Here is a 12047-nt window from a genome sequence, read left to right on the forward strand (position 1 = left end):
TTAGGGAGAAGAAGAGAAAGAGTGGAGAAGCAGGGCCCAGATTATAGACTGTACTATGTGTGAGGCTGTGTGTCAGGTACTTCTGTAGCCCTTGTAGGTCCAGACCCAGCACATAGGTTTAAGGGAGAGTGTGGTGGATTCCTATCCCTGCCCCCCAAACACACACCATATACTTATAGTGTCTGAGGAGAGAAGCTTTGAGTGTAAGGCCACTATAGGGACTGGTGAGGGGATGAGTCTTCCCCAGTCCCTGGACTACTTGGCGCACAACCTATCTCTTTGCTCCAGGTTCTGACAAAGAGATTGATGTGATTGACGTGACCCGCCAGGCTGACTGCAAGATGAAACTTGGTGATTTTGTGAAATATTATTACAGTGGGAAGAGGGAGAAAGTCCTCAATGTCATTAGTTTGGAATTCTCAGATACCAGGTAAGAGGGGCAGGGGTTAAAAAAAGCCTGACAAAGTGCCAGGAACTTGTGATATACTGAGTGTATATCCTTTCCCTTCTTTCTGGTGGTTTCTTCCTTTGGGATGGAGAGCTGAGTTATACTTTCTAGGGTAGCTGCTCACATTATAACAACTGAGTCATAGTTTTCCTCCACAGTTTCTAGCATTGGATAAATTATACAATAGCTGTTTTAATTAATTTTAATTAATTTTTGTCTCCTTCAAGACCTTAGGCTAGCATTTTTTTTAACCTTTTTCTAGTATTTAGATTGTGGCATGGTCACTGTCTAACTACCAGGATAATTCCTCTGTTCCTAGAAATAGATTTACTAAAATTACCCCCAAGTAGTTTCTCTAAGGATAAGTTTTCTTAGATCGAAAAAGAAAGCTATATTATAACCTTTAGATGGTTCTGTCTGGACTCAAACTCAATAGATATATAGTCTTCTCTGTGATCAGAAGTGTGGGAAATACCAAGAAATCATAATGTAGCTTTTTACCCTTAGGAAGCTTACTGTCTGATTATTTACATTTTTAACTTTTAATTTATAGACTCACAAGAAGTTAGAAAAGAGTGTACAGGAAGTTAGAAAAGAGTATACAGGAAGGTCTGTGTACCCTTCAGGCATTTTCCCTCAATGATAACATTTTACATAATTATAGTACAATATTAAGACCCTTGGCTGCTGTTTTTCAGATGCAAGGTTAAACCTGGGGGTGTTTTAAAAACTATATTTGTTATCCAAATATAGTATGGGCAAGTAAAAAAGCTATATTTATTAATACCTCACTTCATCCTGAAAGACTATTTGAGGTAGCTTACAGAGATACAGAGAGGGAAAAAAAAAGAAAATTGGAGCAAAAGGAGAATAAAAGTGGCAAAGTAGGATGCATTTGGTGAGTACTCTGCATATAAAATGAATGTATGAATGTCTGGACAGTTGGTGGAGATGGACTGTAGAGTTTTCACTGAATTTCTTGAAGGTCAGAACAAAGAGTGCAGTACAATGTTATAAGATTTGTGGCTTTACATAGGATAAAAACAACCAGATGTTTCAAAGAAACACTGCTTTGCCTGGATTTGAGCCCTGAGAGCTTTATCTAGTGGTTTCTCATAAAGAAGACACTGAGATGGGGACAGTATGATAATTTTATAAACCAAGTGCCAAGTGAGCAGACTGGGATAGGATGGGAGAGTTTGAGCATTTAGTGGAGGAAATAAGCACCTTCAACTGGGGAAGGCTGTGAAGCTGGGACTTGGGACTTCTGCAGCTGCGGAGAATGAGGATATTGACCAGTCTTACAGAAATAAGTGCCCTATTTGTTCCTTTGGAGATTTTGTGGAGGGAACTTGTTCTCTGTCTTATCTGACTCTCACTGAAATGTAGGGTATTTTATTCAGGCTTCAACCTTCAATTCCCAATCAGCTGACACCTGCTTTCTACTCCTTCCTTGCTAGGCTTTCTAACCTTGTGGAAACACCCAAGATTGTTCGAAAGCTGTCATGGGTCGAGAACTTGTGGCCGGAGGAGTGTGTCTTTGAGAGACCTAATGTGCAGAAGTATTGCCTTATGAGTGTGCGGGATAGCTATACAGACTTTCACATTGACTTTGGTGGCACCTCAGTCTGGTACCATGTACTCAAGGTAGGAATTCATATGGCTTCTGGAGGCAGCCAGGTCTTGGGCCTCCCTTTATGTGTCAGGTGGCAGCACAAAACAGGCTGTTGAGGCCCACCTGCCTCCTGGATTCTATTTGGGTGATATTTCCACATAACTACTCTATCAGGGTTGAGTACTTGGTAGATGTACCATATATACTAATGATGGTCTGTCTGTACTTTACATTTTTGATGCTTAATCAAAAAAAATTTTGAATAACAGATGGCTTGGGTTTTTCCAGCTGTTACCTTCTTTTTTTTTTAACAACCCCTTCCAAATGGTGTTACCTTCTTAATTGAGCCAATTTATAATCCTACCATCATGTATGAAAATGTTCATATTTACTTCAGAAATTTATGATAACATGAGAAAGTTCCCCCCAACTTTATTGAGGTGTAATTTATATACCATAAAATTCATCCATTTTAATTGTACAGTTTGATGAGTTTTGACCATTGTATATAGTTGTTTAACTGCTAACACAGGATATATGAGAAGTCTTTTTAAAGTCAGGATTCCTATAGATTGTTTCCATTTTAGTGATTGTTATAATTTTGTAATTAGTGTATTCCATGTCAGTGACTATAAAGGATTTTTGAGGTCTGGAAAACAAATAGTTTTGATTTTCACCATTGTTTGTTTTTTATTTTTATTTTTGTTATTTTTTCACCATTGTTTATACTATTTAGTTTTATTATCAGAAATGCCAAGGGAAAAACAGAAAACTTGGATCATGGCTCTTGTCCAAATGATCTCAAATCCTTAACTAGTTGTTCCATTGATTTATCCTGGAGAAATTGGAGTATGTAAATGAAAGTGCTATTAAGAAAATATTAGATTTAACTTTTTTATTTTCAAATAATTTCATTTTTATGGAAAAGGTGCAGAAATAATGGGAAGAACCCTTATGTGCCCTTCACCCAGATTCCTCAAATGTTACTATTTTATTATATTCTCTTTCTCTAAAGCAACATAATAAAATGGTTACATATTTTTTTTTCTGGGACATTTGAGGGTAGTTACAGATAATAGTGTTCCTTTATCTTAATAATTCAGTGTGTAGTTCTTAAAAACAAAGGCATTTTCTTATATAATCAGTATAGTTATCAAAATCAGGAAATTAACATTAATATATTAACTAATCTACAGATTTGATTACCATTTCTCCAGTTGTACGATAGATATTTTTTGTGTTATTGCTTTTCTACACTGCAAATTTGTTGTGAAATATTGGTTAAACCAGTTAAGCTTTGAGGATATTTTTGTGCTACTGGGGTTTTGTTTCTTTTTTGCCAAATTATCTGCCTGGTGATTATCCAGGCAAAATACAATTAGGAAATAAAATGTTCTTCCAACAGATAATCACCTAACATATAATCTTTCAGAAGTCCTTGGGCGATTACTAAACTTTTAAACTTTTATTAGCTTTGATTGTAGATGTGAGAAGAAACACTCTGTAAATGGCATTTAAAGGCACATTCAATTTTCTTCTCATAAGTAATGTGGCCTTAAATTCTTCTAAGGCTAGTAGTATTGATCTGCTCATCTACAGAGGCCATTTTTCGTTTGTCATTGCATCTAAAATAGGAACACTTGGTGTACATTTGTCCTAACTTGAACAATTTTGTTTGAAATGTCCTTTTCAAATTGTTTTTATCAAGTTTATAGAAACTTAAAAGTACAAAAAGCGAAAAGACCTTTTTGAAATTTTCTAAAGCCACATAAAAATGATTCTTGGATGAGTTTGGGAAAGAATTCTGGCATACTGCCATGGTTTTGGAGCATGGAAGAGAGAATAGCCCTTTGGAGTACCCCTGAAGGACTTTTCTGGGAACCCTTGGTATTTTTTTTTTTTTTTTGAGACAGAGTCTCACTCTGTTGCCTGGGCTAGAGTGCCATGGTGTCAGCCTAGCTCACAGCAACCTCAAACTCCCAGGCTCAAGCAATCCTTTTGCCTCAGCCTCCCGAGTAGCTGGGACTACAGGCATGCGCCACCATGCCTGGTAATTTTTTCTGTATATATTTTTAGTTTTCCAGCTAATTTCTTTCTATTTTTTTTTAGTAGAGACATGGTCTCTCTCTTGCTCAGGCTGGTCTCGAACTCCTGACCTTGAGCAATCCTACCCGCCTTGGCCTCCCAGAGTTCTAGGATTACAGGCGTGAGCCACTGCGCCCGGCCAACCCTTGGTATTTTTGGCACTTCAACCTCTTTTTGTTTCAGGGTGAGAAGATCTTCTACCTGATCCGCCCAACAAATGCCAATTTGACTCTCTTTGAGTGCTGGAGCAGTTCTTCTAATCAGAATGAGATGTTCTTTGCGGACCAGGTGGACAAGTGCTACAAGTGTTCTGTGAAGCAAGGACAGACACTTTTCATTCCTACAGGTCTTCCCTGGGCCCCTCTGGGAGGGTTCAGGGAGGGCAGAAAGAAGAAGGAAGCTTGTGGCACCATAACCAACCCTTTCTCATAATATATTGATCTGATTATGTGGGATATCTCTTTCGTATGAGCTGAAGGCTCAGAACTGGCCTCAATAAAATTCATGTGGTGACCAATGGACAGCATGGTTGCTTGGCAGGCTGCCGGTGGAGGGGTTCCAGGAGGAGGCTGATAGACTTTTGTGCTGGATTGATGTCAACTTGGGTAGTTGAACAACAGGACTCTGAGCCAAGACTCTAGGATACTGACTGGGAGGCTGGCATTCTAGGCTATAAATCAGAATGATTTGGGATGATGATGGACTTTTTTTCCTAAACAATACATGCCTGGAGTTTTATCCCTACAATTATGAGTTCTTGGGTCTGGGGTGGGGTCTAAGTATGTGTATTTTGGAAAAGTCCACTTGTCTCAATTTGGGGAGAGTTGACAACTTTACCTGATTGGGTTTTCCATGAACACAGTATACCTCTTTATTTAGATTTTCTTTGATTTCTTTCATCAGAATTCATGTTAAATTATCTTAAAATGTTTGGTAGAATTCTCTAGTGAAATCACATGGACCTGGAGATTTGCTTTTGGGAAGATTTTAATTAACATTCAGTTCCTTAATCTTCACAAGGCTTTTCAAATTATCTTTCATATTAGATGGGTTGTGGTAGCCTGTGCTTTTCAAGGAATTGGTCTATTGTTATCTAAATTGTTAAAGTTATATTTGTAGAGTCCATAGTATTTCCTTATTATCCTTTTGATTTCTTCCAAGTCTCTAGTGATATCCTCTGTATCATTCCTAAAATCAATCCTTAGTTATTTTTGCCTTCTCTTTCGTGTCAATCTTGCTAGAGGTTGGTTAATTTTATTGATTTTTTTAAAGAACCACATTTGTTTCATTGATTTTTCTTTGTTGTCTTTCTGTTTTCAATTTTATTGGTTGCTGCTTTTATCTTTATTTTTCCTTCCTTCTGCTTGCTTTGGGTTAACTTTGCTCTACTTTTTCTAGTTTTGAGATGGGAGCTTAGTTTATTGATTTCAGACTTTCCCTCTTTCCTAATGTAAACATTTAGTGCTATAAATTTCCCTCTCTGCACTGATTTAGCTGTGTCACACAAATTTTGATGTATTTTCATTTTCATTAATTAAAATGTGATTTTGGGTTGGTCCGAGTACAGTGATATTTATAACTAATTGATCACAACCAGTTACAGATTCCTTTGTTCCTTGTCCACTCCCACTGGTTTACTTGACCAGAAAAAAAAAATGTGATTTTGAAAAATTGAGATGTACTTACATAAAATTTACCACTTTAAAGGGTACAATTCAGTTTTTAGTATATTTACAAGGTTCTACAACTATCACTGCTAATACCAGAAAATGTTCATCACCTCAAAAAGAAACCCTGTACTCATTAGCAGTCACTCATCATTCTTCCCTCCTCCCAACCCCTGATAACCACTTTTGTATCCTTTGTAATCCTTTCTATATGAATTTACCTCTTCTGAATATTGCATAGAGATGGAATCATGTAGTATGTTGTCTTTTGTGTCTGGTTTCTTTCACCAAGCATAGTCTTTTCAAGGTTCATCCATGTTACAACATTTATCAGTACTTCATTCTTTTTAATGGCTGAATAATATTCCATCATATGGATATACCACATTTTGTTTATCCATTTGTTAGTTGATAGACATTTGAGTTGTATCTACTTTTTTATTATCATGAATAATGCTGCTATACACATTCATGTACACGTAGTGGTGTGAATATGTATTTACAGTTTTCTTGGGCATACACCCAGGAGGGGAATTGCTGGATCATATGGTCACTCTGTGTTTAACTTTTTGAGGAACCAACATACTGTTTTCAATATTAGCTGCATGCACCATTTTATATTCCCAACAGCAGTGTATTGAGGGTTCTGATTTCTTCACATCCTTCCCAACACTTGTTATTGTCTGTCTTTATGATTATCGCCATCTAGTGGATGTAAAGTGGTATCTCATTGAGGTTTTGATTTGTGTTTCCCTAATAACTATTGATGTTGAGCATTTTTCCCTATACTTACTGGACATTTGTATATCTGTTTTTTTTTTTTGGTGAGAAATGTCTATTGAGTCTTTTGCCCATTCTTTAATTGCCTTTTTATTGTTTTTTTGTTTGTTTGGTTGTTTTTTTTTTTTTTGAGACAGAGTCTCACTCTTTCCCAGACTAGAGTGCCGTGGTGTCAGCCTAGCTCACAGCAACCTCAAACTCCTGGGCTCAAGCGATCCTTCTTCCTCAGCCTCCCCGAGTAGCTGGGACTATAGGCATGTGCCACCAGGCCCGGCTAATTTTTTTCTATATATTTTTAGTTGTCCGGCTAATTTCTTTCTATTTTTTTTTAGTAGAGACGGGGTCTCGCTCTTGCTCAGGCTGGTCTTGAACTCCTGAGCTCAAATGATCTGCCCTCCTCGGCCTCCCAGAGTGCTAGGATTACAGGCATGAGCCATTGCACCCAGCCTTTGTATATTTTGAATACTAGACCTTTGTCAGATATATGATTTGCAGATATTTTCTCTCTTTCTTGGGGTTGTCTTTTCACTTTCTTGATAGTGTCCTGTGAAGCCCAAAAGTTATGAATTTTAATGTCTAATTTACCTATTTTTTTCTTTGCTTATGCTTTTGGTGTCTAAGAGACTTACCTAATACAAGGTCATAAAGATTTATGCCTATGTTTTCTTCTAAGCATTTTATAGTTTTGGTTCTTACATTTTGATCTTTCATCCATTTTGAGTTAATTTTTGTGTATGGTGTGAGGTAAGGGTCTAATTTCATTCTTTTGCATGTAATTATCCAGTTGTCTCAGCACCCTTTGAAAAGACTATTCTTTCCCCATTGAATTGTCTTCGTTCCTTTGTTAAAAATCAACTGACCAAAGATGTATGGGTTTACTTTTGGACCTGGAATTCTATTCGATTGATCTATAAGTCTGTCTTTATTACAGTATCACACTATCTCAATTATTATACATTTATAGTAAGTTTTCAAGTTGGGAAGTGTCAGGCCTCCAACTTTTTCAAGGTTATTTTGGCTATTCTCGGCCCCTTGAATTTCCATATGAATTTTTTGGTTCAGCTTTTATATAGATTTTTTAGTGGTTGCTGTAGTTGTTACATTATACATGTCACAGTCTACTGATATTTATCTTTTACCAGTTTGAAGAATGAGGTTGAAACCTCTTTTTATGTCCCTCTACCCTTCCCATTTTCTTAAATTTTCTGACATTTCACATGTATTTTTCTTTCTTTTTTTTTTTTTTTTTTTTTTGAGACAGAGTCTCACTTTGTTGCCCGGGCTAGAGTGAGTGCTGTGGCGTCAGCCTAGCTCACAGCAACCTCAAACTCCTGGGCTTAAGCGATCCTACTGCCTCAGCCTCCCGAGTAGCTGGGACTATAGGCATGCGCCACCATGCCCGGCTGACCTTTTTTTTTTTTCTATATATATTTTAGTTGTCCAGATAATTTATTTCTATTTTTAGTAGAGACGGGGTCTCGCGCTTGCTGGTCTCAAACTCCTGACCTCGAGCGATCCACCCGCCTCGGCCTCCCAGAGTGCTAGGATTACAGGCGTGAGCCACCGTGTCCGGCCTCACATGTATTTTTCTTAAATATTTCTTCTGCATACATTGAGAGCCACATCACACAATGTTAGAATTTTTGCTTCACCTGTTCGAACATAATTTAGAAAACTCAAGAGAAGGAAATTCTATTGTATTTACCCATATTTTTAATCATCTGTTGTTTTTTTTTCCCCTGGTGTTCCAAGATTCCTCCTTTTATCATTTTTTTCTGTTTAGAGTTTCAGGGTAGATCTGCTGGCAACAGATTTGCTTACTTGTCCTTCATCAGTAAATGTCTTAATTTTCCCTTTCATTCTTGAAGAATATTTTGCTGGATATAGAATTCTGAGTTGATACTTCTTTTTTCAATACTTGAAGAGTGTTGTGCTGTTTCTTTCTGGCTTCCCTGGTTTCTGATGAGATTTGGCTGTCATTTGAATTGTTTTTTCCCCCTAAAAATAATTTGTCATTTCTTGCTGCTTTCAATATTTTTTCTTTTTCTTTAGTTTTCTGCAGTTTGGCAATGTTGTGTTTTGGCACAGATTTCTTTGGCTTTATAACTGAATATGTTCACCGAGCTTCTTGAATGTGTAGGTTTATGTTTTTTGCCAAATTTGTTAAGTTTTTAGCCATTTTTTTTGTTTCAGGTGTGTTTCTAATGCTCATTAAAGCATTTTTATGATGGTTCCTTTAAAATTCTTGTTATATAATGCTAACATCTCTTTCTAACATTATATTTTATAATTTTGGACTTTCTGTTCTGTTTCACAGGTCTGTCTATTCATGTATCAATATCATTGATTTGATTACATTAGTTTTCTAGAATGGTTAATATATTTTGAGACAAGTCATCCATTCCCACCTGAACCCTACCGCCATCTGCTTTTCTCTTTTATAGTTTTCTATTCCCAGGCATTAGTTCACCCACCTTTGAATCCTATGCCAGGTCTAACATAATGCCTTTTCTATACTGGGCACTTAATAACTGTTTGGTGAACTGAATTTGCCTACTAGAGGTTTGAGTTAGATTAATTTACATCTTGATAGAAATGCCCGTACACTGGGTACATTTCGTAGTTCCTCTACAAGTGTCAAGTGTCTGCTGTGTGCCCCAGCATTGGGCTAGGTGCTAAGGACAAACAATCAATAAGCCTTTTTAGCATATAATGTTTAAATAGCCACAATAGCACCAATAGAGGTATTCACCAAAAGTTTTGGAGAAAAGTTTCTCTAAAACTTTGCCAAAAGTTTTAGAGAAGAGTACTTTTAGTCTAGCCAGAGTAGGGATTGACCAAGGAAGGAAAGGCAGGAGAGACATTTCAGACATAGAGAAAGGCATAAGCAAACTGAGGCTGTGTGAAGTAGCTTATGGATACTAGAGTCTAAAGAACAAGGGCTGGGGGTAGGGATGAGTGAAGCTGAAAAATAGGTCAATGAAGGTTTATTTCATATCTTTCCTTTTTTTTTTTTTTTGGTGATAGGGTCTCGCTTTGTTGCCTGGGCTACAGTGCAGTGGCATCATCATAGCTCACTGCAATCTCTAACTCCTGGGCTCAAGCAATCTTTCTGCCTCAGCCTCTCAAGTAGCTGGGACTACAGATGTGTGCCACCACACCTGGCTAAGTTTTCTATTTTTCATAGAGATAGGGTCTTGCTATATTGCTCAGGCTGGTCTCAAATGATCCTCCCACCTCAACCTCCCAAGTAACTTGGGACTACAGGCACACACACCACACCCAGCTAATTAAAAAAAACTTTTTTATGGAGACAGGATCTCACTGTGTTGCCCAGGCTGGTCTTGAACCTCCAGTGATCCTGCTGCTTTGGCCTCCCAAAGTGCTGGGATCACAGACATGAGCCACTACACTCGGCCTATTTATTTAGTTTCTAAAGAAATATTTCATTTCAGGTGTAGCAAAAGATATAAAGAATAATATAATGAATAGGTATTCATAACTCACTTAAAAAGATATAAATATTACAGATATATTTGAAGCCTCAAGTAATACCTCTCCTCATTTACGTGCCCATTCTTCCCTCTCAGAGCTAACCATTGCCCTGAAGTTGGTATTTATCATTCTCATGAATTTTATCCTTCTATTACACGTAGATATGCCTCACTAAACAATATATATTATTGTTTTACGTTTTTGAATGTTATGCAAATGGAAGCATATTGGATGTATTCCTTTTTTTTTATTTCAACATATTATGAGGGTACAAATGTTTAGGTTACGTATATTGCCCTTCCCCCACCCCCCGAGTCAGAGCTTCAAGCATGTCCATCCCCCAGATGGTGTGTATCACACTCATTATGTATGTATATACCCATCCCCTCCTGCCCACTCCCTCTGAACATTATGATTGTGAGATCCATGTTGATAAATGTAGCTGTAGTTTGTGCATTTTACTTGCTTTAAGGTATTCCATTGTATGAGTATATGACAATTTATCCATTTTCTCATGGATAGACATTTCTTCGAAGAGTTTCAAGTAAAGGATGATATGGGCAGATCTTTATTTTAGATATATCACTTAGGATTGGATGTGGAGGATAGATTTGAGATTGTCATAGAGCAGCAATTTGCAAACACTTTGTTCTCCTTTATACTCTCAGAAAGTTATTAAGGACCCAAAAGGGCTTTTATTTGGTTTATATTTATCAATATTTACCATATAAATTAAAACAAAATTTAAAAGTATTTATTAATTCATTGAAATATTATAAGCCCATTACATGTTTTAGCACAAATAATTTTTATGAAAATTATTTGTAAACCAAAAACATTTAGTGAGAAGAGTGATGTTGTTTTACATTTTTGCAAATCTCTTTAACATCTGGGTTAATAGAAAATAGATTCTCAGGTCTGCTTTTGCTTTCAGTCTGTTTGATATCACGGCATGTATCGTCTGGAAAACTCCACTGTACACCCATGAGAGAATAAGGGTGGAAAAGGCAAAGAACACCTTAATATGATCATGAATATAGTTTTGGCCTGAAAGAGTCTCAGGGAGCCTGAAGGTTCCCTGGATCACACCTTGAGAACAGCTGGTATAGAAGAGCCAGTTTAGAGGCTGTTGCAATAGGCTAGATGAGAGATAATGAGGGTTCTGAACCAAAGAATTGGTTGGATGGATGGAGAAAGGAAGATGAACATGAGAGAAATTTAAGAAGAAAAACCAGAAGGTCCCAGAAGGTGATACAGGGTCAAGGGCAAGGGTAATAATCAACCTGCAAAACATCTATTTAGCTAGGAAATGGCAGCATTTGAACCCAGGTCCATCCAATACAGAAGGTCTTTTTGTTTTACCCAGGGTAGAGTTAGAAGGAGTAGTTATGGCAAGGAGGTGAAGCCCTTCTTAGAGATAAGAGAGAGGATGAGTAATGCAACAGAAAGATTTTGAAGTAGAGAGGAGAGAAGTAGTAGTTATTAACTCCATAGGTTGGTCCAGTTCAGGGTTATAATGATGGCAGACTACTAGGCCAGGTTGAGTGTTGGGATAGTGGGAGATCTCAGAATGTTCTGAGTCACTGACAGGCTAACTGCTCTTAGGAGTTGGGGTTGAGCTGAGTGGGCAGTGGAGGTGTCCAGAGGAAGAAAGGCCCTCTGCCAGCTTTGATTTTTGCCTTGTTACACTGCAGGATGGATCCATGCTGTGCTGACTCCTGTGGACTGCCTTGCCTTTGGAGGGAACTTCTTACACAGCCTTAACATTGAAATGCAGCTCAAGTGAGTCCTGAAGCTGTGGTGATCCCAAGTTGGTGATTCCTGTCTGCTAAGAGTCCTTGGGCTCTCCCTTGGAGTGAGGAGTGCAGTGGAGGAGGGGAGACAATCAGAAAAGGATGAATCCTGTTTCCTGATGATGTCCAGTTTGAGGATTAACACCTTTTCCTCACTTAATAGT

General features: G+C 37.6%; 1 protein-coding gene across 3 annotated transcripts in view; it reads left to right on the plus strand.

The window, feature by feature from the left end:
* Nucleotides 1-12047, plus strand: part of PHF8 (PHD finger protein 8) — a 98228-nt gene that overhangs the window by 24913 nt on the left and 61268 nt on the right. For all 3 annotated transcript variants that reach the window (XM_045537628.1, XM_045537629.1, XM_045537630.1), the window contains exons 6-9: nt 289-430; nt 1909-2095; nt 4332-4494; nt 11785-11872. In XM_045537628.1, the coding sequence (XP_045393584.1) occupies nt 289-430; nt 1909-2095; nt 4332-4494; nt 11785-11872 (580 nt within the window). The remainder of the gene's footprint in view (nt 1-288; nt 431-1908; nt 2096-4331; nt 4495-11784; nt 11873-12047) is intronic.

The sequence above is a fragment of the Lemur catta genome, chromosome X, assembly GCF_020740605.2.
Source record: "Lemur catta isolate mLemCat1 chromosome X, mLemCat1.pri, whole genome shotgun sequence".
Taxonomy (NCBI): domain Eukaryota; kingdom Metazoa; phylum Chordata; class Mammalia; order Primates; family Lemuridae; genus Lemur; species Lemur catta.